The 27,656-nt window shown below is 57.7% G+C and overlaps 1 protein-coding gene across 1 annotated transcript; it reads left to right on the top strand.

Moving 5' to 3' along the window:
• Positions 1-1,033: 1,033 nt before the first annotated feature.
• On the top strand, positions 1,034-27,230 carry LOC128850071 (serine protease 53-like). Its single transcript, XM_054053026.1, has 10 exons — positions 1,034-1,264; positions 2,679-2,705; positions 5,093-5,261; positions 12,347-12,624; positions 14,508-14,671; positions 16,335-16,557; positions 17,439-17,592; positions 19,743-19,981; positions 23,441-23,562; positions 26,001-27,230. The coding sequence occupies exons 1-10, from the start codon at positions 1,069-1,071 to the stop codon at positions 27,228-27,230; spliced, it is 2,802 nt and encodes a 933-aa protein (XP_053909001.1). The 5' UTR covers positions 1,034-1,068.
• Positions 27,231-27,656: the final 426 nt, after the last annotated feature.

Raw genomic sequence — 27,656 nt, 5'->3', positions numbered from 1 at the left:
CACATTGGGGCCTCCCCACTGACCCATAGGGACCCATAAGTACTCATAGCGACCCATAAGGGCCCATAGTGGCCCATAGAGACCCATAGTGATCCATAGCGACCCCCCTACTGACCCATAGAGACCCATAGGACCCATAAGGACCCATAGAGCCCCACACTGACCCATAGAGACCCACAGGGACCCATAGGAGCAATAAGGACCCATAGAGATCCACAGGACCCATAAGGAACCATAGAGCCCCACACTGACCCATAGGGACCTACAGGGACCCATAGGACCCATAAGGACCCATAGAGATCCTCAGGACCCATAAGGACCCATAGAGCCCCCATAGTGACCCACAGGGACCCATAGAGACCAATAGAACCCATAGAGACCCCCACACTGACCCATAGAGACCCACAGGGACCCATAGGACCCATAGAGCCCCCCACACGGACCCATAGTGACCCACAGGAACCCATAGAGACCAATAGGACTCATAGAGACCCCCACGCTGACCCATAGTGACCCATAGGACCCATAAGGACCCATAGAGCCCCTCCCCACTGACCCATAGTGACCCATAGGACCCATAAGGACCCATAGAGCCCCCCCCACTGACCCATAGTGACCCATAGGACCCATAAGGACCCATAGAGCCCCCCCCACTGACCCATAGTGACCCATAGGACCCATAAGGACCCATAGAGCCCCCCCCACTGACCCATAGTGACCCATAGGACCCATAAGGACCCATAGAGCCCCTCCCCACTGACCCCTAGTGACCCATAGGACCCATAAGGACCCATAGAGCCCCCCCCCACTGACCCATAGTGACCCATAGGGACCCATAAGGACCCATAGAGCCCCCCCCACTGACCCATAGTGACCCATAGGGACCCATAAGGACCCATAGAGCCCCCCCCACTGACCCATAGTGACCCATAGGGACCCATAAGGACCCATAGAGCCCTCCCCACTGACCCATAGTGACCCATAGGAGCCATAAGGACCCATAGAGCCCCCCCCACTGACCCATAGTGACCCATAGGAGCCCCCCAGGGCCTGCAGCCCCCCTCCGCGATGGCCTGCGATGCCCCGACACGCCTCGACACGCCTCGACACACCCCGACACGCCTTGACACGCATTGCCGTGCCTCCACACGCCTCGACACGCCTCAGAATGGCGCGACACGCCTCCACACGCCTCGACACGTCGGGACACACCTTGACACGCCTCGACACGTCACCGTCCTGCTCGCGCTGCTGCTGCTGGGCTGTGAGTATGGGGGTTGGGACCTATAGAGACCTATAGGGGCCCACAGGGACCCATAGGGAAACACAGAGACCCATAGAGGCCCACAGAATCCATACAGAGACCCATAGAGACCCATAGAGAATCCAATAGAGATTCATAGAGACCAATGAGGACCCACAGAATCCATACAGAGACCCGTAGAGACCTATAGGGAGCCACAGAATCCATATAGTGACCCATAGCACCCATAGGGACCCACAGGATCTGAATAGAAACCTATAGAGATCCATAGGGATGTACAGAATCCATATAGAGACCCATAGAGACCCACAGAATCCATATAGAGAATCCAATAGAGATTCATAGGGACCAATAAGGACCCACAGAATCCATAAAGAGATGCACAGAATCCATATAGAAACTTATAGAGATCCATAGAATCCATATAGAGACCCACAGGATCCATACAGAGACCCACAGAATTCACATAGAGACCCATAAGGACCCACAGAATCCATATAGAGACCCATAGAGACCCATAAGGACCCACAGAATCCATATAGAGACCCGTAGAGACCCATAAGGACCCACAGAATCCATATAGAGACCCGTAGAGACCCATAGTGACCCACAGAATCCATACAGAGACCTATAGAGACGCGTAAGGACCCACAGAGTCCACATAGAGACCTATAGAGACCCATAAGGACCCACAGAATCCATATAGAGACCTATAGAGACGCATAAGGACCCATAGAATCCACATAGAGACCTATAGAGACCCATAAGGACCCATAGAATCCATATAGAGACCCATAAAGACCCACAGAATCCATATAGAAACCCGTAGAGATCCATAAGGACCCACAGAATCCACATAGAGACCTATAGAGACCCATAGTGACCCACAGAATCCATATAGAGACCATAGAGACCCATAAAGACCCACAGAATCCATATAGAGAGCTATAGAGACCCATAGTGGCCCACAGAATCCATATAGGGACCCGTAGAGATCCATAAGGACCCATAGAATCCATATAGGGACCCGTAGAGACCCATAAAGATCCACAGAATCCATATAGAGACCCATAGTGACCCACAGAATCCATATAGAGACCCATAGAGACGCATAAGGACCCATAGAATCCATATAGAGACCCATAGAGACCCATAAGGACCCACAGAGTCCATATAGGGACCCATAGAGACCCATAGCGACCCACAGAATGCGCGTCGCGCCCCATAGCGCCCCACAGCGCCCCCGGGTCAGGGCGCGGTGCTCCTGTTTGACCGGTTGGACCGGAAAAACCCCCAATTCCCCCCAAAATGAAGGCCTGGCTGGACCCAAGGTGGGGGGGTCACGCCCCTGGGAGCCTTTTTTGGGGGGCCCCGGGCTCAAACCCCCCCCCCCTTTTTCCTGCTCCCCCCAAAGATGCCGGAATGGCGGCCGCCGAAGAGGGTGAGATTTTGAGGGGAAAAACAGGGGGGTTGGGGGGAAAATGAGGGGTTTTGGGGGGAAAATGAGGGGATTTGGGGTTTGGGGGGGAGGAGGGTTTGGGGGGAAAATGAGGGGGTTTGGGGTTTGGGGGGAAAATGAGGGGTTTTGGGGGGAAAATGAGGGGTTTGGGGGGGCAGGAGGGTTTGGGGGGAAAATGAGGGGTTTTGGGGTTTGGGGGGGCAGGAGAGTTTGGGGGGAAATGAGGGGGTTGGGGGGGAGGAGGGTTTGGAGGGAAATGAGGGGATTTGGGGAGAAAATGAGGGGGTTTGGGGTTTGGGGGGGAGGAGGGTTTGGGGGGAATATGAGGGGATTTGGGGTTTGGGGGGAAAATGAGGGGATTTGGGGTTTGGGGGGAAGGAGGGTTTGGGGGGAAAATGAGGGGTTTTGGGGGGAAAATGAGGGGTTTTGGGGTTTGGGGGGGAGGAGGGTTTGGGGGGAAAATGAGGGGTTTTGGGGTTTGGGGGGAAAATGAGGGGTTTTGGGGGGAAAATGAGGGGTTTTGGGGTTTGGGGGGGAGGAGGGTTTGGGGGGAAAATGAGGGGTTTTGGGGGTTTGGGGGGAGGAGGGGTTTGGGGGGAAAATGAGGGGGTTTTGGGGTTTGGGGGGAAAATGAGGGGTTTGGGGGTTTGGGGGGAAGGAGGGTTTGGGGGGAAAATGAGGGGTTTGGGGGGAAAATGAGGGGTTTTGGGGTTTGGGGGGAAGGAGGGTTTGGGGGGAAAATGAGGGGTTTTGGGGTTTGGGGGGAAAATGAGGGGTTTTGGGGGGAAAATGAGGGGTTTTGGGGTTTGGGGAGAAGGAGGGTTTGGGGGGAAAATGAGGGGATTTGGGGTTTGGGGGAAAGGAGGGTTTGGGGGGAAAATGAGGGGTTTGGGGGTTTGGGGGTGCACAGGGTTTTGGGGGAAAATGAGGGGGTTTGGGGCGGAGGAGGGTTTGGGGGGGAAATGAGGGGGTTTGGGGGGGTCACAGGGGTTTTGGCGGGAAAATGAGGGGGTTTGGGGGGGTCACAGGGGTTTTGGCGGGAAAATGAGGGGGGTTTGGGGGGGTCACAGGGGTTTTGGCGGGAAAATGAGGGGGTTTGGGGGGGTACAGGGGTGAAAAGAAGGGGATTTGGGGGTCAGAAGGGTTTTTGGGGTGAAACTGAGGAGTTTTGGGGTTTGGGAGTGAAAATGAGGGGGTTTGGGGGGCACAGGGGTTTCGGGGTGACACTGAGGGGGTTTTGGGGTGGGGGGGCAGGGATTTTGGGGTGAAACCCTGGGTTTTGGGGCCCCCCCCCCGCTGCTGTAACCCTTTCCTGCCCTCTGGCGCAACCCCTGAACCGTTGGAATTGGGGGGGCCCCAAAAAAGGGGGGGCAGAAGGGGGGGGACAGTGTGTTTTGGGGGTTCAGGGGGTGTCCCAGGGGTTTTTAGGGAGGGTCTTGGGGGGGGCTCTTTGGTTTTGGGGTTCAGGGGGGTCCCAGGGGTTCGGGGGGGGTCTCTGTGGTGTTCAGGAGGGGCTCTATAGGGTTTGGGGGGGCTTTGTGGGTTCTGGGGTGTTTGGGGGGGCTCTGTTGGTTTTGAGGGGGCTCTGTGGGTTCTGGAGTGTTTGGGGGGGCTCTGTGGGGTTTGGGGGCGCTCTGTGGGTTCTGGGAGGGCTCTATAGGGTTTGGGGGGGCTCTGTGGGTTCTGGGGTGTTTGGGGGGGCTCTATGGGGTTTGGGGGGGCTCTGGTTTCTGGGGGGACTCTATAGGTTTTGAGGGGCTCTGTGGATTCTGGGGGGTTTGGGGGGGCTCTGGGTTTGGGGGGGCTCTGTGGGTTCTGGGGTGTTTGGGGGGGCTCTATGGGGTTTGGGGGCGCTCTGTGGGTTCTGGGAGGGCTCTATAGGGTTTGGGGGGGCTCTGTGGGTTCTGGGGTGTTTGGGGGGGCTCTGTGGGGTTTGGGGGCGCTCTGTGGGTTCGGGGGGGCTCTATAGGGTTTGGGGGCGCTCTGTGGGTTCTGGGAGGGCTCTATAGGGTTTGGGGGGGCTCTGTGGGTTCTGGGGTGTTTGGGGGGGCTCTATGGGGTTTGGGGGGGCTCTGGGTTCTGGGGGGACTCTATAGGTTTTGAGGGGCTCTGTGGATTCTGGGGGGTTTGGGGGGGCTCTGGGTTTGGGGGGGCTCTGTGGGTTCTGCGGTGTTTGGGGGGGCTCTATGGGGTTTGTGGGGGCTCTGTGGGGTTTGGGGGGGCTCTGTATGGTTTGGGGGGGCTCTGTGGGGTTTGGGGGGCTCTGTATGGTTTAGGGGGGCTCTGTGGGCTTTGGGGGGGCTCTGTATGGTTTGGGGGGGCTCTGTGGGGTTTGGGGGTTCCCCTGACTCCGCTGCCCCCCCCTCCAGCGTGGCCGTGCGGCCGTCAGCGGGAGTTGGGGCGCGTCGTGGGGGGCTCCTCCGCGCGCCCCGGGGAGTGGCCCTGGCAGGTCAGCCTCCAGCTGCGGGGGGGGCACTTCTGTGGGGGGACCCTGGTGACCCCCCAGTGGGTGCTGACGGCCGCCCACTGCTTCCAGGGGTGAGAACTGGGGGGACTGGGACGGACTGGGAGGGACTGGGACGGACTGGGGGCCCCCATTGGGACTGAGGGATTGGGGTTTGGGGGGGAAAAGGGGGGGTTTGGGGGTCCTGAGGGGGTTTGGGGGACCCCAGTGGGGGCTGACGGCCGCCCAGTGCTTCCAGGGGTGAGAACTGGGGGGACTGGGACGGACTGGGAGGGACTGGGACAGACTGGGAGGGACTGGGGGCCCCCATTGGGACTGAGGGATTGGGTTTGGGGGGGGGAAAAAGGGGGGGTTTGGGGGTCCTGAGGGGATTTGGGGGACCCCAGTGGGGGCTGACGGCCGCCCAGTGCTTCCAGGGGTGAGAACTGGGGGGACTGGGACGGACTGGGACAGACTGGGAGGGACTGGGAGGGACTGGGGACCCCCATTTGGACTGAGGGATTGGGGGTTGGGGAGGAAAAGAGGGGGTTTGGGGGTCCTGAGGGGATTTGGGGGACCCCAGTGGGGGCTGACGGCCGCCCACTGCTTCCAGGGGTGAGAACTGGGGGGACTGGGATGGACTGGGACGGACTGGGACAGACTGGGAGGGACTGGGAGGCCCCCATTGGGACTGAGGGATTGGGGATTGGGGGGAAAAAGGGGGGGTTTGGGGGTCCTGAGGGGATTTGGGGGACCCCAGTGGGGGCTGACGGCCGCCCACTGCTTCCAGGGGTGAGAACTGGGGGGACTGGGACGGACTGGGACAGACTGGGAGGGACTGGGAGGGACTGGGGACCCCCATTGGGACTGAGGGATTGGGGGTTGGGGAGGAAAAGAGGGGGTTTGGGGGTCCTGAGGGGATTTGGGGGACCCCAGTGGGGGCTGACGGCCGCCCACTGCTTCCAGGGGTGAGAACTGGGGGGACTGGGATGGACTGGGACGGACTGGGACAGACTGGGAGGGACTGGGAGGCCCCCATTGGGACTGAGGGATTGGGGATTGGGGGGAAAAAGGGGGGGTTTGGGGGTCCTGAGGGGATTTGGGGGACCCCAGTGGGGGCTGACGGCCGCCCACTGCTTCCAGGGGTGAGAACTGGGGGGACTGGGGGGACTGGGACGGACTGGGACAGACTGGGAGGGACTGGGAGGGACTGGGAGGCCCCCATTGGGACTGAGGGATTGGGGATTGGGGGGGGAAAAAGGGGGGGTTTGGGGGTCCTGAGGGGATTTGGGGGACCCCAGTGGGGGCTGACGGCCGCCCAGTGCTTCCAGGGGTGAGAACTGGGGGGACTGGGAGGGACTGGGACGGACTGGGACGGACTGGGAGGGACTGGGGACCCCCATTGGGACTGAGGGATTGGGGGTTGGGGGGGAAAAGGGGGGGTTTGGGGGTCCTGAGGGGGTTTGGGGGACCCCAGTGGGGGCTGACGGCCGCCCAGTGCTTCCAGGGGTGAGAACTGGGGGGACTGGGACGGACTGGGACGGACTGGGACGGACTGGGCCACCAAATCCCTTCTTTAGGCCACCAGAATCATCTCGAGACCCCTTGAACCCCCCATTGGGCCACCAAACTCCTCGTTGGGCCACTAAATCCCCTCATTGGGCCACCAAATCCCCTATTTGGGCCACCGAACCCCCCGTTGGGCCACTAAATCCCCCCGTTAGGCCACTAACGCCCCCCTTTGGCCACCAAATCCCCCCATTGGGCCACCAAACCCCCCAACTGGGCCACCCAGAACCTGGTGGGACCTCCTCACCTTGGATTGGGCCACCAAAACACCTTCTTGAGGAGCCCATGGGTGGGTTTGGACCTCCTCAACTTGGATTGGGCCACCGAGAACCTTCTTGAGGAGCCCATGGGTGGGTTTGGACCTCCTCAACTTGGATTGGGCCACCGAGAACCTTCTTGAGGAGCCCATGGGTGGGTTTGGACCTCCTCAACTTGGATTGGGCCACCAAAACACCTTCTTGAGGAGCTCATGGGTGGGTTTGGACCTCCTCAACTTGGATTGGGCCACCGAGAACCTTCTTGAGGAGCCCATGGGTGGGTTTGGACCTCCTCAACTTGGATTGGGCCACCAAAAACCTTCTTGAGGAGCTCATGGGTGGGTTTGGACCTCCTCAACTTGGATTGGGCCACCAAAACACCTTCTTGAGGAGCCCATGGGTGGGTTTGGACCTCCTCAACTTGGATTTGGGCCTCCAAAACACCTTCTTGAGGAGCCCATGGGTGGGTTTGGATCTCCTCAACTTGGATTGGGCCACCAAAAACCTTCTTGAGGAGCTCATGGGTGGGTTTGGACCTCCTCAACTTGGATTGGGCCACCAAAAAACCTTCTTGAGGAGCCCATGGGTGGTTTGGACCTCCTCAACTTGGATTGGGCCACCAAAAACCTTCTTGAGGAGCTCATGGGTGGGTTTGGACCTTCTCAACTTGGATTTGGGCCACCAAAAAACCTTCTTGAGGAGCCCATGGGTGGGTTTGGACCTCCTCAACTTGGATTTGGGCCACCAAGAACCTTCTTGAGGAGCCCATGGGTGGGTTTGGACCTCCTCAACTTGGATTGGGCCACCAAAAACCTTCTTGAGGAGCTCATGGGTGGGTTTGGACCTCCTCAACTTGGATTGGGCCACCAAAACACCTTCTTGAGGAGCCCATGGGTGGGTTTGGACCTCCTCAACTTGGATTTGGGCCACCAAAAACCTTCTTGAGGAGCCCATGGGTGGGTTTGGACCTCCTCAACTTGGATTGGGCCACCAAAACACCTTCTTGAGGAGCCCATGGGTGGATTTGGACCTCCTCAACTTGGATTGGGCCACCAAAAACCTTCTTGAGGAGCTCATGGGTGGGTTTGGATCTCCTCAACTTGGATTTGGGCCACCAAAAACCTTCTTGAGGAGCCCATGGGTGGGTTTAGACCTCCTCAACTTGGATTGGGCCTCCAAAAACCTTCTTGAGGAGCCCATGGGTGGGTTTGGACCTCCTCAACTTGGATTGGGCCACCAAAACACCTTCTTGAGGAGCCCATGGGTGGGTTTGGACCTCCTCAACTTGGATTGGGCCACCAAAAACCTTCTTGAGGAGCCCATGGGTGGGTTTGGACCTCCTCAACTTGGATTGGGCCACCAAAACACCTTCTTGAGGAGCCCATGGGTGGGTTTGGACCTCCTCAACTTGGATTTGGGCCACCAGAAACCTTCTTGAGGAGCTCATGGGTGGGTTTGGACCTCCTCAACTTGGATTTGGGCCACCAAAACACCTTCTTGAGGAGCCCATGGGTGGGTTTAGACCTCCTCAACTTGGATTGGGCCACCAAGAACCTTCTTGAGGAGCCCATGGGTGGGTTTGGATCTCCTCAACTTGGATTGGGCCACCAAGAACCTTCTTGAGGAGCCCATGGGTGGGTTTGGACCTCCTCAACTTGGATTGGGCCACCAAGAACCTTCTTGAGGAGCCCATGGGTGGGTTTGGACCTCCTCAACTTGGATTTGGGCCTCCAAAACACCTTCTTGAGGAGCTCATGGGTGGGTTTGGACCTCCTCAACTTGGATTGGGCCACCGAGAACCTTCTTGAGGAGCCCATGGGTGGGTTTGGACCTCCTCGACTTGGATTGGGCCACCAAAACACCTTCTTGAGGAGCCCATGGGTGGGTTTGGACCTCCTCAACTTGGATTGGGCCACCAAAACACCTTCTTGAGGAGCCCATGGGTGGGTTTGGACCTCCTCAACTTGGATTGGGCCACCAAAAACCTTCTTGAGGAGCCCATGGGTGGGTTTGGACCTCCTCAACTTGGATTGGGCCACCAAGAACCTTCTTGAGGAGCCCACGGGTGGGTTTGGACCTCCTCAACTTGGATTGGGCCACCAAAACACCTTCTTGAGGAGCCCATGGGTGGGTTTGGACCTCCTCAACTTGGATTGGGCCACCGAGAACCTTCTTGAGGAGCCCATGGGTGGGTTTGGACCTCCTCAACTTGGATTGGGCCACCAAAACACCTTCTTGAGGAGCCCATGGGTGGGTTTGGACCTCCTCAACTTGGATTGGGCCACCAAAAACCTTCTTGAGGAGCCCATGGGTGGGTTTGGACCTCCTCAACTTGGATTTGGGCCACCGAGAACCTTCTTGAGGAGCCCATGGGTGGGTTTGGACCTCCTCAACTTGGATTGGGCCACCAAGAACCTTCTTGAGGAGCCCATGGGTGGGTTTGGACCTCCTCAACTTGGATTTGGGCCACCAGGAACCTTCTTGAGGAGCCCATGGGTGGGTTTGGACCTCCTCAACTTGGATTTGGGCCACCAAGAACCTTCTTGAGGAGCCCATGGGTGGGTTTGGACCTCCTCAACTTGGATTGGGCCACCAAAAACCTTCTTGAGGAGCCCATGGGTGGGTTTAGACCTCCTCAACTTGGATTTGGGCCACCAGGAACCTTCTTGAGGAGCCCATGGGTGGGTTTGGACCTCCTCAACTTGGATTTGGGCCACCAGGAACCTTCTTGAGGAGCCCATGGGTGGGTTTGGACCTCCTCAACTTGGATTTGGGCCACCAAGAACCTTCTTGAGGAGCCCATGGGTGGGTTTGGACCTCCTCAACTTGGATTGGGCCACCAAAAACCTTCTTGAGGAGCCCATGGGTGGGTTTAGACCTCCTCAACTTGGATTTGGGCCACCAGGAACCTTCTTGAGGAGCCCATGGGTGGGTTTGGACCTCCTCAACTTGGATTTGGGCCACCAGGAACCTTCTTGAGGAGCCCATGGGTGGGTTTGGACCTCCTCAACTTGGATTTGGCCACCAAGAACCTTCTTGAGGAGCCCATGGGTGGGTTTGGATCTCCTCAACTTGGATTGGGCCACCGAGAACCTTCTTGAGGAGCCCATGGGTGGGTTTGGACCTCCTCAACTTGGATTGGGCCACCAAAACACCTTCTTGAGGAGCCCATGGGTGGGTTTGGACCTCCTCAACTTGGATTGGGCCACCAAAAACCTTCTTGAGGAGCCCATGGGTGGGTTTGGACCTCCTCAACTTGGATTTGGGCCACCGAGAACCTTCTTGAGGAGCCCATGGGTGGGTTTGGACCTCCTCAACTTGGATTGGGCCACCAAGAACCTTCTTGAGGAGCCCATGGGTGGGTTTGGACCTCCTCAACTTGGATTTGGGCCACCAGGAACCTTCTTGAGGAGCCCATGGGTGGGTTTGGACCTCCTCAACTTGGATTTGGGCCACCAAGAACCTTCTTGAGGAGCCCATGGGTGGGTTTGGACCTCCTCAACTTGGATTGGGCCACCAAAAACCTTCTTGAGGAGCCCATGGGTGGGTTTAGACCTCCTCAACTTGGATTTGGGCCACCAGGAACCTTCTTGAGGAGCCCATGGGTGGGTTTGGACCTCCTCAACTTGGATTTGGGCCACCAGGAACCTTCTTGAGGAGCCCATGGGTGGGTTTGGACCTCCTCAACTTGGATTGGGCCACCAAAAACCTTCTTGAGGAGCTCATGGGTGGGTTTGGACCTCCTCAACTTGGATTTGGGCCACCAAAAACCTTCTTGAGGAGCCCATGGGTGGGTTTGGACCTCCTCAACTTGGATTTGGGCCACCAAAAACCTTCTTGAGGAGCCCACGGGTGGGTTTGGACCTCCTCAACTTGGATTTGGGCCACCAAAAAACCTTCTTGAGGAGCCCATGGGTGGGTTTGGACCTCCTCAACTCGGATTTGGGCCACCGAGAACCTTCTTGAGGAGCCCATGGGTGGGTTTGGATCTCCTCAACTTGGATTGGGCCACCAAAAACCTTCTTGAGGAGCTCATGGGTGGGTTTGGACCTCCTCAACTTGGATTTGGGCCACCAAAAACCTTCTTGAGGAGCCCATGGGTGGTTTTGGACCTCCTCAACTTGGATTTGGGCCACCAAGAACCTTCTTGAGGAGCCCATGGGTGGGTTTGGACCTCCTCAACTTGGATTTGGGCCACCAAGAACCTTCTTGAGGAGCCCATGGGTGGGTTTGGACCTCCTCAACTTGGATTTGGCCACCAAAACACCTTCTTGAGGAGCCCATGGGTGGGTTTGGACCTCCTCAACTTGGATTTGGACCACCAGGAACCTTCTTGAGGAGCCCATGGGTGGGTTTGGACCTCCTCAACTTGGATTGGGCCACCAAGAACCTTCTTGAGGAGCCCATGGGTGGGTTTGGACCTCCTCAACTTGGATTTGGGCCACCAGGAACCTTCTTGAGGAGCCCATGGGTGGGTTTGGACCTCCTCAACTTGGATTGGGCCACCAAAAACCTTCTTGAGGAGCTCATGGGTGGGTTTGGACCTCCTCAACTTGGATTGGGCCACCAAAACACCTTCTTGAGGAGCCCATGGGTGGGTTTGGACCTCCTCACCTTGGATTTGGGCCACCAAAACACCTTCTTGAGGAGCCCATGGGTGGGTTTGGACCTCCTCAACTTGGATTTGGGCCACCAAGAACCTTCTTGAGGAGCCCATGGGTGGGTTTGGACCTCCTCAACTTGGATTGGGCCACCAAGAACCTTCTTGAGGAGCCCATGGGTGGGTTTGGACCTCCTCAACTTGGATTTGGGCCACCAAAAACCTTCTTGAGGAGCCCATGGGTGGGTTTGGACCTCCTCAACTTGGATTGGGCCACCAAAAACCTTCTTGAGGAGCCCATGGGTGGGTTTGGACCTCCTCAACTTGGATTTGGGCCACTGAGAACCTTCTTGAGGAGCCCATGGGTGGGTTTGGACCTCCTCAACTTGGATTGGGCCACCAAAAACCTTCTTGAGGAGCCCATGGGTGGGTTTGGACCTCCTCAACTTGGATTGGGCCACCAAAAACCTTCTTGAGGAGCTCATGGGTGGGTTTGGACCTTCTCAACTTGGATTTGGGCCACCAAGAACCTTCTTGAGGAGCCCATGGGTGGGTTTGGACCTCCTCAACTTGGATTGGGCCACTGAGAACCTTCTTGAGGAGCCCATGGGTGGGTTTGGACCTCCTCAACTTGGATTTGGGCCACCGAGAACCTTCTTGAGGAGCCCATGGGTGGGTTTGGACCTCCTCAACTTGGATTTGGACCACCTGGGAGGTGGTTTTGGCCCCACGGAGGTCCTCTCGCCCCGCGCAGACCCCACGGCCTTCGTGCGGAGCCGCGGGAGTGGCGGGCGGTGGTGGGACGTCTCCGTTTGGACGAAACGGGTGGTCAGGAGAAGACGGTGGTGGAGGTGGTGATCCACGAGGACTACCGACGGGTGGAGGACGGCAACGATGTGGCGTTGGCGCGGTTGGAGACTCCGGTGGCGCTTGGACCTCACGTGGGGACCATCTGTCTGCCCGGAGCTCAGTACGCCTTCGCCTTCGGGACCACCTGTTGGATCACCGGTTGGGGATACGTCGCCGAGAACGGTGAGGACCTCCTGGAGCTTCTGGGGGTGGTTCTTCGGGGTTGGGCGGCACCGTGGGGACCTTCTGGGTCATCGGGGTGACCATAGGGGGGGTCTTTGTGGAGGTAGAACTCCATACAGACGTTCTCTGTGGTGGTAGAACTCCATAGGGACGTTCTCAGTGGTGGTAGAGCTCCATATAGACGTTCTCCGTGGTGGTAGAACTCCATACAGACGTTCTCTGTGGTGATAGAACTCCATACAGACGTTCTCTGTGGTGGTAGAACTCCATAGGGATGTTCTCAGTGGTGGTAGAACTCCATATAGACGTTCTCTGTGGTGGTAGAACTCCATACAGACGTTCTCTGTGGTGGTAGAACTCCATACAGACGTTCTCTGTGGTGGTAGAACTCCATACAGACGTTCTCTGTGGTGGTAGAGCTCCATACAGACGTTCTCTTTGGTGGTAGAACTCCATTAGGGAGGTTCTCAGTGGTGGTAGAGCTCCATAGGGAGGTTCTCTATGGTGGTAGAACTCTATAGGGAGGTTCTCCATGGTGGTGGGACTCCATAGGGAGGTTCTCGGTGGTGGTAGAACTCCATAGGGAGGTTCTCGGTGGTGGTGGGACTCCGTCGGGAGGTTCTCGGTGGTGGTAGAACTCCATAGGGAGGTTCTCGGTGGTGGTGGGACTCCGTCGGGAGGTTCTTGGTGGTGATGGGACTCCATAGGGACGTTCTCGGTGGTGATGGGACTCTGTCGGGAGGTTCTCGGTGGTGGTAGAACTCTATAGGGAGGCGTTTGGTGGAGATGGGACTCCATCGGGAGGTTCTCCATGGAGGTGGGACTCCGTCGGGAGGTTCTCGGTGGTGGTGGGACTCCGTCGGGAGGTTCTTGGCGGTGGTGGGACTCCGTCGGGAGGTTGTCGGTGGTGGTGGGACTCCGTCGGGAGGTTCTCGGTGGTGGTAGAACTCCGTCGGGAGGTTCTCGGCGGTGATGGGACTCCGTTGGGAGGTTCTCAGTGGTGATGGGACTCCGTCAGGAGGTTCTCGGCGGTGGTGGGACTCCGTCGGGAGGTTCTCAGTGGTGATGGGACTCCGTCAGGAGGTTCTCGGCGGTGGTGGGACTCCATAGGGAGGTTCTCAGTGGTGATGGGACTCCGTCGGGAGGTTCTCAGTGGTGATGGGACTCCGTCGGGAGGTTCTCGGCGGTGATGGGACTCCGTCGGGAGGTTCTCAGTGGTGATGGGACTCCATCGGGAGGTTCTCGGTGGTGGTGGGACTCCGTCGGGAGGTTCTCGGTGGTGGTAGAACTCCATAGGGAGGTTCTCGGTGGTGATGGGACTCTGTCGGGAGGTTCTCGGTGGTGGTAGAACTCCATAGGGACGTTCTTGGTGGTGGTAGAACTCCATACAGACGTTCTCTGTGGTGGTAGAACTCCATATAGACGTTCTCCGTGGTGGTAGAACTCCATACAGACGTTCTCTGTGGTGGTAGAACTCCATATAGACGTTCTCCGTGGTGGTAGAACTCCATAGGGAGGTTCTCGGTGGTGGTAGAACTCCATAGGGAGGTTCTCGGTGGTGGTAGAACTCCATAGGGAGGTTCTCGGTGGTGGTAGAACTCCATAGAGAGGTTCTCAGTGGTGGTAGAACTCCATGGGGAGGTTCTCAGTGGTGGTAGAACTCCATAGGGACGTTCTTGGTGGTGGTAGAACTCCATAGGGACGTTCTCGGTGGTGGTAGAACTCCATAGGGACGTTCTCGGTGGTGGTAGAACTCCGTAGGGAGGTTCTCGATGGTGGTGGGACTCCACCGGGAGGTTCTCGATGGTGGTGGGACTCCACCGGGAGGTTCTCGATGGAGGTGGGACTCCATCGGGAGATTCTTGGCGGTGTTGTCCCCGCAGTGTCGCTGCCGGTGGGGTCTCCCCTGCAGAAGGCGCCGTTGGATCTCCTCAGCGCGCGCACCTGTAACTGTCTGCACGGCACTCTGCGGCAGCGCCATCTCGCCCGGCCCGCCCGCCATGGCATGCTCTGCGCCGGGGGGCAGCGCGGCACCGGAGCCTGCCAGGTACGGCACAGCGACGCCAACGACGGATCGATAGGCGATCGATAGGCGATCAATAGGTGATCAATAGGGGAGAGATAGGGGAGCGATAGGGGATCAATAGGGGAACAATAGGGGAACAATAGGGGAGAGATAGGAGATCAATAGGGGAGAGATAGGGGAGCGATAGGGGAGAGATAGGGGATCAATAGGGGAGAGATAGGGGAGAGATAGGGGATCAATAGGGGAACAATAGGAGAGTGATAGGGGATCAATAGGGGATTGATAGGGGAGTGATAGGGGAACAATAGGGGAGAGATAGGGGAGTGATAGGGGATCGATAGGGGAACAATAGGGGAGAGATAGGGGATCAATAGGGGAGTGATGGGGGAGAGATAGGGGAGCGATAGGGGAGAGATAGGGGATCAATAGGGGAGTGATAGGGGATCAATAGGGGAGAGATAGGGGAACTATAGGGGAGTGATAGGGGATCAATAGGGGAGTGATGGGGGAGAGATAGGGGAGCGATAGGGGAGCGATAGGGGATCAATAGGGGAGTGATAGGGGATCAATAGGGGAGAGATAGGGGAACTATAGGGGAGTGATAGGGGATCAATAGGGGAGTGATAGGGGATCAATAGGGGAGAGATAGGGGAACTATAGGGGAGAGATAGGGGATCAATAGGGGAGAGATAGAGGATCAATAGGGGAGTGATAGGGGATCAATAGGGGAGCGATAGGGGAGCGATAGGGGAGAGATAGGGGATCAATAGGGGAACAATAGGGGAATAATAGGGGAGTGATAGGGGATCAATAGGGGAACAATAGGGGAACAATACAAGATCGATAGGGAAGTGATAGGGGATCAATAGGGGAGAGATAGGGGAACTATAGGGGAGAGATAGGGGAACAATAGAGGATCAATAGGGGAGAGATAGGGGATCAATAGGAGAACGATAGGGGAACAATAGCTGAGTGATAGGGGATCAATAGGGGAACAATAGGAGAGCGATAGCGGATCAATAGGGGAACAATAGGGGAGTGATAGGGGATCAATAGGGGATTTATAGGGGAATAATAGGGGAGCGATAGGGAATCAATAGAGGAGTGATAGGGGAACAATAGGGGAACAATAGAGGAGACATAGAGGAACTATAGGGGATCAATAGGGGATTTATGGGTTTCTATACAGTGTCTATGGGTCTCTATGGGTCTCTATGGGTCTCTGTGGGTCTCTGTGGGGTCTCTATGGGTCTCTATGGGTCCCTATGGGGTCTCTATGGGGTCTCTATGGGTCTCTGTGGGGTCTCTATGGGTCTCTGTGGGGTCTCTATGGGTCTCTATGGGGTCTCTATGGGTCTCTGTGGGTCTCTGTGGGGTCTCTATGGGTCTCTATGGGGTCTCTATGGGGTCTCTATGGGGTCTCTATGGGTCTCTGTGGGGTCTCTATGGGTCTCTATGGGGTCTCTATGGGTCTCTGTGGGTCTCTGTGGGGTCTCTATGGGTCTCTATGGGTCCCTATGGGGTCTCTATGGGGTCTCTGTGGGTCTCTATGGGGTCTCTATGGGGTCTCTATGGGGTCTCTGTGGGTCTCTATGGGTCTCTATGGGTCTCTATGGGTCTCTATGGGTCTCTATGGAGTCTCTGTGGGTCTCTATATGGGGTGTGCCTCTGTTTCCCCCCCCAGGCGGACTCGGGGGGCCCTATAGCGTGCGTAGGGCCCGGGGGGCGCTGGGTGCAGGCGGGGGTGCTGAGCTTCGCGTTGGGGTGCGCCCGGGCTGCCGGTCCGGCTTTGGCCACGGCTTTGGGGGCGCAGACGCAGTGGCTCGAGGGGCGTCTGCCCCACAGCGCCTTCGCGCCCCCCGCGCCCCACACCGTCCCCCCCGGCCTCGAGGTGGGGAAGTGCCGCGGTGAGAGACACCCCCAAAACTGGGGACACCCCGAAAGGGAATGGGGGGGGGATATGGGGGGGGAAATGGGGGGGGATATGGGGGGAAATGGGGGGATATGGGGGAGATATGGGGGGGATATGGGGGGAATGGGGGGATATGGGGAGATATGGGGGGATATGGGGGGAAATGGGGAGATATGGGGGGGATATGGGGGGAAATGGGGAGAGATATGGGGAGATATGGGGGGATATGGGGGGATATGGGGAGATATGGGGGGGATATGGGGGGATATGGGGAGATATGGGGGGGATATGGGGGGAAATGGGGGAGATATGGGGGGATATGGGGAGATATGGGGAGATATGGGGGGATATGGGGGATATGGGGGAGATATGGGGGGGATATGGGGGGATATGGGGAGATATGGGGGGATATGGGGGGGATATGGGGGATATGGGGAGATATGGGGAGATACGGGAGGGATATGGGGGAGATATGGGGGGGATATGGGGGGATATGGGGGAGATATGGGGAGATATGGGGGGATATGGGGGAGATATGGGGGATATGGGGAGATATGGGGGGATATGGGGGGAGATGGGGAGAGATATGGGGAGATATGGGGGGGAATGGGGGGGAAAGGGCATTTGGGGGGGACCACAAAATGGGGGGGCGCAATGGGGGAGGAGTGTGAAATGGGGGAACCCCCAAAATGAGGGCACTGTGGGGGGGTTCGGGGGGGTCAGGTCGGTTTTGGGGGGGCTCTGAGGGGGTCAGGTCAGTTTCGGGGGTGCTCTGAGGGGGAGTCCGGTCGGTTTTGGGGGGCTCTGAGGGGGTCAGGTCGGTTTTGGGGGTCCCCCCTGACCCCTCTTTTCTCTTCCCCCCCCCCCCCCCCGCAGGCTGTGGGATGCAGGGGGGCCCCCGGCTGCGCCCCCCCCCGGTGCCCCCCAACGCGTGGCCGTGGGCTGTGGGGCTGCGGGGGCCGCGGCGGCGCTGCGGGGGGGCCCTCGTGGCCGAGGGGTGGGTGCTGAGCGCCGCCCACTGCTTCGTGGGGTGAGTGAGTGACCCACAGCGACCCATAGCGACCCACAAGTGACCCCCCCAGCGACCCACGGCCGTGCCCGGACCCATAGCGGCCTGCAGGACTCGGGGTGGGGGACCCCCAAGGGACCCCCCCAGGGCGCCCAAGTGACCCTCCCGGGACCCTGAGAGCTCCTCTGCCCCATAGCGACCCATAAGTGACCCATAGTGACCCATAAGTGACCCACGGCCGTGCCCTGCCCCATAGCGGCCTGCAGGACTCGGGGTGGGGGACCCCCAAGGGACCCCCCCAGGGCGCCCAAGGGACCCCCACGGGACCCTGAGAGCTCCTCTGCCCCATAGCGATCCATAAGTGACCCATAGTGACCCATAAGTGACCCATAAGTGACCCACGGCCGTGCCCTGCCCCATAGCGGCCTGCAGGACCCGGGGTGGGGGACCCCCAAGAGACCCCCCCAGGGCGCCCAAGTGACCCTCCCGGAACCCTGAGAGCTCCTCTGCCCCATAGCGACCCATAAGTGACCCATAGTGACCCATAAGTGACCCAAAGTGACCCACAGTGACCCATAAATGACCCACAGTGCCCCATAGTGCCCCCTAATGCCCTCCTCCTCTCCATCTCCTGGTGTCCATCTCCTGGTGTCCATCATCTCCTGATGTCCATCCCCATCTCCTGGTGTCCATCATCTCCTGATGTCCATCTCCTGGTGTCCACCTCCATCTCTTGGTCTCCATCTCCATTTCCTGGTGTCCATCTCCTGATGTCCATCTCCTGGTGTCCATCTCCATCTCCTGGTGTCCATCTCCATTTCCTGATGTCCATCTCCTGGTGTCCAACTCCATGTCCTGGTGTCCATCTCTGTGTCCATCTCTTGGTGTCCATCCCTATCTCCTGGTGTCCACCATCTCCTGGTGTCCATCATCTCCTGGTGTCCATCTCCTGGTGTCCATCATCTCCTGATGTCCATCCCCATCTCCTCGTGTCCATCATCTCCTGATGTCCATCTCCTGGTGTCCACCTCCATCTCTTGGTCTCCATCTCCATTTCCTGGTGTCCATCTCCTGGTGTCCATCCTCACCTCCTGGTGTCCACCTCTTGGTGTCCATCTCCATCTCCTGGTGTCCATCTCCATTTCCTAATGTCCATCTCCTGGTGTCCAACTCCATGTCCTGGTGTCCATCTCTGTGTCCATCTCTTGGTGTCCATCCCTATCTCCTGGTGTCCACCATCTCCTGGTGTCCATCATCTCCTGGTGTCCATCTCCTCGTGTCCATCTCTTGGTGTCTATCTCCATCTCCTCGTGTCCATCTCCTGGTGTCCATCATCTCCTGGTGTCCATCTCCACCCCCTGGAGTCCATCCCCACATCCTGGTGTCCATCTCCATCTCTTGGTCTCCATCTCCATTTCCTGATGTCCATCTCTTCATGTCCATCTCCATCTCCTCATGTCCATCTCCTGATGTCCATCCCCATCTCCTGGTGTCCATCTCCTGGTGTCCATCATCTCCTGGCGTCCACCTCCTCGTGTCCATCTCCTGGTGTCCATCATCTCCTGACGTCCATCTCCTGATGTCCATCTCCATCTCTTTGTGTCCATCTCCTGGTGTCCATCCCCACCCCCTGGTGTCCATCTCCACCTCCTCGTGTCCACCTCCTCGTGTACATCTCTTGGTGTCCATCATCTCCTGATGTCCATCTCCTGATATCCATCCCCACCTCCTGGTGTCCATCATCTCCTGACGTCCATCCCCATCTCCTGGTGTCCATCTCCTGGTGTCCATCTCCTGGTGTCCATCTCTTCGTGTCCATCCCCATCTCCTGATGTCCATCATCTCCTGGTGTCCATCTCCACCTCCTCGTGTCCACCTCCTCATGTCCATCTCCATCTCCTGATGTCCATCCCCATCTCCTGATGTCCATCATCTCCTGGTGTCCATCTCCTCGTGTCCATCTCCTGATGTCCATCATTTCCTGGTGTCCATCTCTTGGTGTCCACCATCTCCTGGTGTCCATCTCCTCGTGTCCATCTCTTCGTGTCCATCTCCATCTCCTGATGTCCATCCCCATCTCCTGGTGTCCATCTCCTGGTGTCCATCTCCTGGTGTCCACCATCTCCTGGTGTCCCCCGATGTCCCCCTGACCCCCCGTGGTGGTCCCCCAGAGCGCAGGACGCTCCCTCGTGGACGGTTCACCTCCTCTCGGCGCCGGCGGTGGTCCTTCGCGGTTCGCGCCTCCACCTCCACGGGGCCTTCGTAGCGCCGCGCGAGGGCCACGACGTCGCTCTGCTGCGCCTCGAGGAACCTCTGGAGCTCCAGGACAACGTCCGACCACTCTGCGTCCCCTACGGAGACCACCGGACACCGCCCGGACAACGCTGCTGGGCCCTCCTGGCGGCCAACGGTGAGGAACCACCACATCTCCCACAGCTTCCACCACTCCTGGGGCTTCTCCTCCACCCTCAGCTCCTCCAGACCCTCATCTTCCAGAGGTTCCACCATTCCTGGTGCTTCTCCTCCACCCTCAGCTCCTCCAGACCCTCATCTTCCAGAGGTTCCACCATTCCTGGTGCTTCTCCTCCACCCTCAGCTCCTCCAGGTCCTCATCTTCCAGAGGTTCCACCATTCCTGGGGCTTCTCCTCCACCCTCAGCTCCTCCAGACCCTCATCTTCCAGAGGTTCCACCACTCCTGGTGCTTCTCCTCCACCCTCAGCTCCTCCAGACCCTCATCTTCCAGAGGTTCCACCACTCCTGGTGCTTCTCCTCCACCCTCAGCTCCTCCAGACCCTCATCTTCCAGAGGTTCCACCACTCCTGGTGCCTCTCCTCCACCCTCAGCTCCTCCAGACCCTCATCTTCCAGAGGTTCCACCACTCCTGGTGCTTCTCCTCCATCCTCAGCTCCTCCAGACCCTCATCTTCCAGAGGTTCCACCATTCCTGGTGCTTCTCCTCCACCCTCAGCTCCTCCAGACCCTCATCTTCCAGAGGTTCCACCATTCCTGGTGCTTCTCCTCCACCCTCAGCTCCTCCAGACCCTCATCTTCCAGAGGTTCCACCATTCCTGGTGCTTCTCCTCCACCCTCAGCTCCTCCAGACCCTCATCTTCCAGAGGTTCCACCACTCCTGGTGCTTCTCCTCCACCCTCAGCTCCTCCAGACCCTCATCTTCCAGAGGTTCCACCACTCCTGGTGCTTCTCCTCCACCCTCAGCTCCTCCAGACCCTCATCTTCCAGAGGTTCCACCACTCCTGGTGCCTCTCCTCCACCCTCAGCTCCTCCAGACCCTCATCTTCCAGAGGTTCCACCATTCCTGGTGCTTCTCCTCCACCCTCAGCTCCTCCAGACCCTCATCTTCCAGAGGTTCCACCACTCCTGGTGCTTCTCCTCCACCCTCAGCTCCTCCAGACCCTCATCTTCCAGAGGTTCCACCACTCCTGGTGCTTCTCCTCCACCCTCAGCTCCTCCAGACCCTCATCTTCCAGAGGTTCCACCACTCCTGGTGCCTCTCCTCCACCCTCAGCTCCTCCAGACCCTCATCTTCCAGAGGTTCCACCACTCCTGGGGCCTCTCCTCCACCCTCAGCTCCTCCAGACCCTCATCTTCCAGAGGTTCCACCACTCCTGGTGCTTCTCCTCCACCCTCAGCTCCTCCAGACCCTCATCTTCCAGAGGTTCCACCATTCCTGGTGCTTCTCCTCCACCCTCAGCTCCTCCAGGTCCTCATCTTCCAGAGGTTCCACCATTCCTGGTGCCTCTCCTCCATCCTCAGCTCCTCCAGACCCTCATCTTCCAGAGGTTCCACCACTCCTGGTGTCTCCTCCACCCTCAGCTCCTCCAGACCCTCATCTTCCAGAGGTTCCACCATTCCTGGTGTCTCCTCCACCCTCAGCTCCTCCAGACCCTCATCTTCCAGAGGTTCCACCACTCCTGGGGCCTCTCCTCCACCCTCAGCTCCTCCAGGTCCTCATCTTCCAGAGGTTCCACCACTCCTGGTGCTTCTCCTCCACCCTCAGCTCCTCCAGACCCTCATCTTCCAGAGGTTCCACCACTCCTGGGGCCTCTCCTCCACCCTCAGCTCCTCCAGACCCTCATCTTCCAGAGGTTCCACCACTCCTGGTGCTTCTCCTCCACCCTCAGCTCCTCCAGACCCTCATCTTCCAGAGGTTCCACCATTCCTGGTGCTTCTCCTCCACCCTCAGCTCCTCCAGGTCCTCATCTTCCAGAGGTTCCACCACTCCTGGGGCTTCTCCTCCACCCTCAGCTCCTCCAGGTCCTCATCTTCCAGAGGTTCCACCACTCCTGGTGCTTCTCCTCCACCCTCAGCTCCTCCAGACCCTCATCTTCCAGAGGTTCCACCATTCCTGGTGCTTCTCCTCCATCCTCAGCTCCTCCAGACCCTCATCTTCCAGAGGTTCCACCACTCCTGGTGCTTCTCCTCCACCCTCAGCTCCTCCAGACCCTCATCTTCCAGAGGTTCCACCACTCCTGGGGCCTCTCCTCCACCCTCAGCTCCTCCAGGTCCTCATCTTCCAGAGGTTCCACCACTCCTGGTGCTTCTCCTCCACCCTCAGCTCCTCCAGACCCTCATCTTCCAGAGGTTCCACCACTCCTGGGGCTTCTCCTCCACCCTCAGCTCCTCCAGATCCTCATCTTCCAGAGGTTCCACCACTCCTGGGGCCTCTCCTCCACCCTCAGCTCCTCCAGACCCTCATCTTCCAGAGGTTCCACCACTCCTGGTGCTTCTCCTCCATCCTCAGCTCCTCCAGACCCTCATCTTCCAGAGGTTCCACCACTCCTGGTGCTTCTCCTCCACCCTCAGCTCCTCCAGACCCTCATCTTCCAGAGGTTCCACCACTCCTGGGGCCTCTCCTCCACCCTCAGCTCCTCCAGACCCTCATCTTCCAGAGGTTCCACCACTCCTGGGGCTTCTCCTCCACCCTCAGCTCCTCCAGACCCTCATCTTCCAGAGGTTCCACCACTCCTGGTGCTTCTCCTCCACCCTCAGCTCCTCCAGACCCTCATCTTCCAGAGGTTCCACCACTCCTGGTGCTTCTCCTCCACCCTCAGCTCCTCCAGACCCTCATCTTCCAGAGGTTCCACCACTCCTGGGTCCTCTCCTCCACCCTCAGCTCCTCCAGACCCTCATCTTCCAGAGGTTCCACCACTCCTGGTGCTTCTCCTCCACCCTCAGCTCCTCCAGACCCTCATCTTCCAGAGGTTCCACCACTCCTGGGGCCTCTCCTCCACCCTCAGCTCCTCCAGACCCTCATCTTCCAGAGGTTCCACCACTCCTGGTGCTTCTCCTCCACCCTCAGCTCCTCCAGGTCCTCATCTTCCAGAGGTTCCACCACTCCTGGTGCTTCTCCTCCACCCTCAGCTCCTCCAGACCCTCATCTTCCAGAGGTTCCACCACTCCTGGGGCTTCTCCTCCACCCTCAGCTCCTCCAGACCCTCATCTTCCAGAGGTTCCACCACTCCTGGGTCCTCTCCTCCACCCTCAGCTCCTCCAGATCCTCATCTTCCAGAGGTTCCACCACTCCTGGTGCTTCTCCTCCACCCTCAGCTCCTCCAGACCTTCATCTCCCACAGCTTCCACCATTCCTGGTGCCTCTCCTCCACCCTCAGCTCCTCCAGACCCTCATCTTCCAGAGGTTCCACCACTCCTGGTGCTTCTCCTCCACCCTCAGCTCCTCCAGGTCCTCATCTTCCAGAGGTTCCACCACTCCTGGTGCTTCTCCTCCACCCTCAGCTCCTCCAGACCCTCATCTTCCAGAGGTTCCACCACTCCTGGGGCTTCTCCTCCACCCTCAGCTCCTCCAGGTCCTCATCTCCCACAGCTTCCACCATTCCTGGTGTCCCCTCAGGCTCCGAAGGTCTCCTCAGCGTGGAGGTCTCCATCCTGGAACGCTGTCCCACGCGTGGGAACGACCCTCAACCTCCCGACACCTTCTGCATCTCCGTCCCCGAGGACGCCCGCGGCCACCAGGTCTGGAGGGGAACCGGGAGGTCCACTTTGGGGTCATTTCCATCCGTTTTGGGGTCCCACCTCCAATTGGAGGTCTTTTACGTCCATCTTGAGGTCCTTTAGGTCTCTTTTGAGGTCCTTAAGGTCCATTTTGGGGTCCCACCTCCAATTTGAGGTCTTTTAGGGATATTTTGAGGTCCTTTAGGTCCATTTTGGGGTCCCACCTCCGATTTGAGATCCTTTGGGTCCACGTTGAGGTCTTTTAAGTCCATTTGGAGGTCCTATAGGTCCATTCTGGGGTCCCACCTCCATTTTCAGGTCTTTTAGGTCCAATTTGAGGTCCTTTAGGTCCATTTTGGGGTCCCACCTCCAAACTGAAGTCCTTTAGGTCCATTTTGGGGTCGTTCAGGTCCATTTTGGGGTCCCACCTCCAATTGGAGGCCCTTTAGGTCCATTTTGGGGTCCCACCTCCAATTTGAGGTCTTTTAGGTCCATTTTGAGGTCCTTTAGGTCCATTTTGAGGTCCTTTAGGTCCCTTTTGGGGTTCATTCAGGTCCATTTTGGGGTCCCACCTCCAATTTGAGGTCTTTTAGGGACATTTTGAGGTCCTTTAGGTCCATTTTGGGGTCCCACCTCCAATTTGAGATCCTTTGGGTCCACGTTGAGGTCTTTTAGGTCCATTTTTAGGTCCTTTAGGTCCATTTTGGGGTCCCACCTCCAATTTGAGGTCTTTTAGGTCCAGTTTGAGGTCATTTAGGTTCAGTTTGAGGTCTTTTAGGTCCATTTTGGGGTCCCACCTCCATTTTGAGGTCCTTTAGGTCCATTTTGAGGTCCTTTAGGTCCATTTTGGGGTCCCACCTCCATTTTGAGGTCCTTTAGGTCCATTTTGAGGTCCTTTAGGTCCATTTTGGGGTCCCACCTCCATTTTGAGGTCCTTTAGGTCCATTTTGAGGTCCTTTAGGTCCATTTTGGGGTCCCACCTCCATTTTGAGATCTTTTAGGTCCATTTTGAGGTCCTTTAGGTTCATTTTGAGGTCCTTTAGGTCCATTTTGGGGTCCCACCTCCATTTTCAGGTCTTTTAGGTCCATTTTGAGGTCTTTTAGGTCCAATTTGAGGTCCTTAAGGTCCATTTTGGGGTCCCACCTCCAAATTGAAATCCTTTATGTCCATTTTGGGGTCCCACCTCCGATTTGAGATCCTTTGGGTCCATGTTGAGGTCTTTTAGGTCCATTTTGAGGTCCTTAAGGGCCTTTTTGAGGTCCCACCTCCAATTTGAGGTCTTTTAGGTCCATTTTGAGGTCTTTTAGGTCCATTTTGGGGTCCCACCTCCATTTTCAGGTGTTTTAGGGACATTTTGAGGTCTTTTAGGTCCACTTTGAGGTCTTTTAGGTCCATTTTGAGGTCCTTAAGGTCCATTTTGGGGTCCCACCTCCAATTTGAGGTCCTTTAGGTCCATTTTGGGGTCCCACCTCCAAATTGAAGTCCTTTAGGTCCATTTTGGGGTCCCACCTCCGATTTGAGATCCTTTGGGTCCATGTTGAGGTCTTTTAAGTCCGTTTGGAGGTCCTATAGGTCCTTTTTGGGGTCCCACCTCCAATTTGAGGTCTTTTAGGTCCAATTTGAGGTCCTTAAGGTCCATTTTGGGGTCCCACCTCCAATTTGAGGTCTTTTAGGTCCATTTTGAGGTCCTTTAGGTCCATTTTGGGGTCCCACCTCCAATTTGAGGTCTTTTAGGTCCAGTTTGAGGTCTTTTAGGTCCATTTTGAGGTCCTTTAGGTCCATTTTGGGGTCCCACCTCCATTTTGAGGTCCTTTAGGTCCTTTTTGGGGTCCCACCTCCAATTTGAGGTCTTTTAGGTCCATTTTCAGGTCTTTTAGGTCCATTTTGAGGTCTTTTAGGTCCATTTTGAGGTCCTTAAGGTCCATTTTGGGGTCCCACCTCCAATTTGAGGTCCTTTGGGTCCATTTTCAGGTCTTTTAGGTCCATTTTGGGGTCCTTTAGGTCCATGTTTGGGTCATTTGGGGGTTCTGGGGTGCGGCGCTGCTATTTTTGGGGTCACTTTGGGGGCTTTGGGGTACAGAAGTGCTCTTTTTCGGTTAATTGTGGGGATTTGAGTCATTTTGGGGGGTTTTAAGGGGTCATTGTGGGGTTTCTTTGGTCATTTGGGGCTTTTTTGGGGTTCATTTTGGGGTCCTTTGGGGTCATTTGGGGGTTTTGGGGTGCGGCGGTGCTATTTTTGGGGTCACTTTGGGGGTTTTGGGGTACAGAAGTGCTCTTTTTCAGTGAATTGTGGGGATTTGAGTCATTTTGGGGGGTTTTAAGGGGTCATTGTGGGGTTTTTTTGGTCATTTGGGGCTTTTTTGGGGTTCATTTGGGGTTTCTGAGGGTCATTTGGGGGTTTTGGGGTGCGGCGGTGCTATTTTTGGGGTCACTTTGGGGGTTTTGGGGTCCCCCTCAGGCGGAGCCGGGATGGCCGCTGTTCTGCGAGGAGCGCGGCGTTTGGTTCGTGGCCGGCACGGCGAGCGCCGGGTTTGGGGGGGCAGGGGGGGACCCCCCACTTTTCACCGCCGCCGCCCCCTACGAGCGTTGGATCGGCGGCGTCACCCGGGACGTCTTCTTCGCCGATCTCCCCGAGGACGGCGACGAGGAGCACCCCAAAAGTTGGGACCCCAAAAGCCCCGGCAACACCACCGGCCGGGGGAACCCCGACACCTCGGGGAACCCCGAAACCTCAGAGAATATGGAGACCATGGGGAACACCACCGGCCGGGAGAACCCCAACACCTCGGGGAACCCCGAAACCTCGGAGAACCCCGAAACCTCGGAGGATACGGAGACCGTGGGGAACACTACGAGTGGGGAGAACCCCAACACCTCGGGGAACCCCGAAACCTCGGAGAACCCCAAAACCTTGGAGGATACGGAGACCGTGGGGAACACCACCGGCCGGGAGAACCCCAACACCTCGGGGAACCCCGAAACCTCAGAGAATATGGAGACCGTGGGGAACACCACCAGCCAGGAGAACCCCAACACCTCAGGGAACCCCGAAACCCTGGAGAACCCCAAAACCTCGGAGGATACAGAGACCGTGGGGAACACCACGAGTGGGGAGAACCCCAACACCTCAGGGAACCCCGAAACCTCGGAGAACCCCGAAACCTCAGAGAATATGGAGACCGTGGGGAACACCACGAGTGGGGAGAACCCCAACACCTCGGGGAACCCAAAAACCTTGGAGAACCCCAAGATCCAGGAGGACTCTGAAGCCCTGGAGGAACCTGGGACCCAGGAGAACCCCAAAACCTCGGAGAACCCCAAGATCCGGGAGCCCCCCGAGACCACAGAGCCCCCAAAAACCTCGGAGAACCCCAAGATCCGGGAGCCCCCCGAGACCACAGAGCCCCCTAAAACCTCAGAGAACCCCAAGATCCGGGAGGACCCTGAGCTCACGGAGGATCGTGGGGCTCAGGGGAACCCCAAAACCTCGGAGAACCCCAAGATCCGGGAGGACCCTGAGCCCATGGAGGATCGTGGGGCTCAGGGGAACCCCAAAACCTCGGAGAACCCCAAGATCCAGGAGGACCCTGAGCTCACAGAGGATCGTGGGGCCCAGGGGAACCCCAAAACCTCGGAGAACCCCAAGATCCGGGAGGTCGCCGACCATCAGGGGTCCCCCGAATTGTAGGAGGCGCCGACTCCCGACTTTTGGGGGGGACGCGGTGCGGAGTTGGGGGGCGAACGCGGTGCAATAAAGAGGTGGTGGGCAGCACCCCCGTCTCCACTTTGGGGTCACCACCCCCGGTTTTGGGGTCCCCGACCCCATTGCAAGGTCTTCGTCTCCAGATTTAGGGTCCTCCCACCCCCCTTTTCAGCTTCTTCCTCCCAGTTTGGGGGGTCCCAACCCTCATTTTGGGGGTCTCAACCCCATTTTGAGGGTCCTCAGTGCCATTTTGGGTCCATTCGGTGCCATTTCGGTCTCATTTGAGGCCCTTTTGGGTCCATTCGGTGCCATTTCGGTCACATTTGAGGCCCTTTTGGGTCCATTTGGGTCCATTTTGGTCACATTTGAGGCCCTTTTGGGTCCATTCAGTGCCATTTCGGTCACATTTGA

Source organism: Cuculus canorus, chromosome 38, assembly GCF_017976375.1.
Source record: "Cuculus canorus isolate bCucCan1 chromosome 38, bCucCan1.pri, whole genome shotgun sequence".
Classification (NCBI taxonomy): domain Eukaryota; kingdom Metazoa; phylum Chordata; class Aves; order Cuculiformes; family Cuculidae; genus Cuculus; species Cuculus canorus.
Note: the sequence above shows the minus strand (reverse complement) of the source record. Positions and strands in the feature narration are given on the sequence as shown.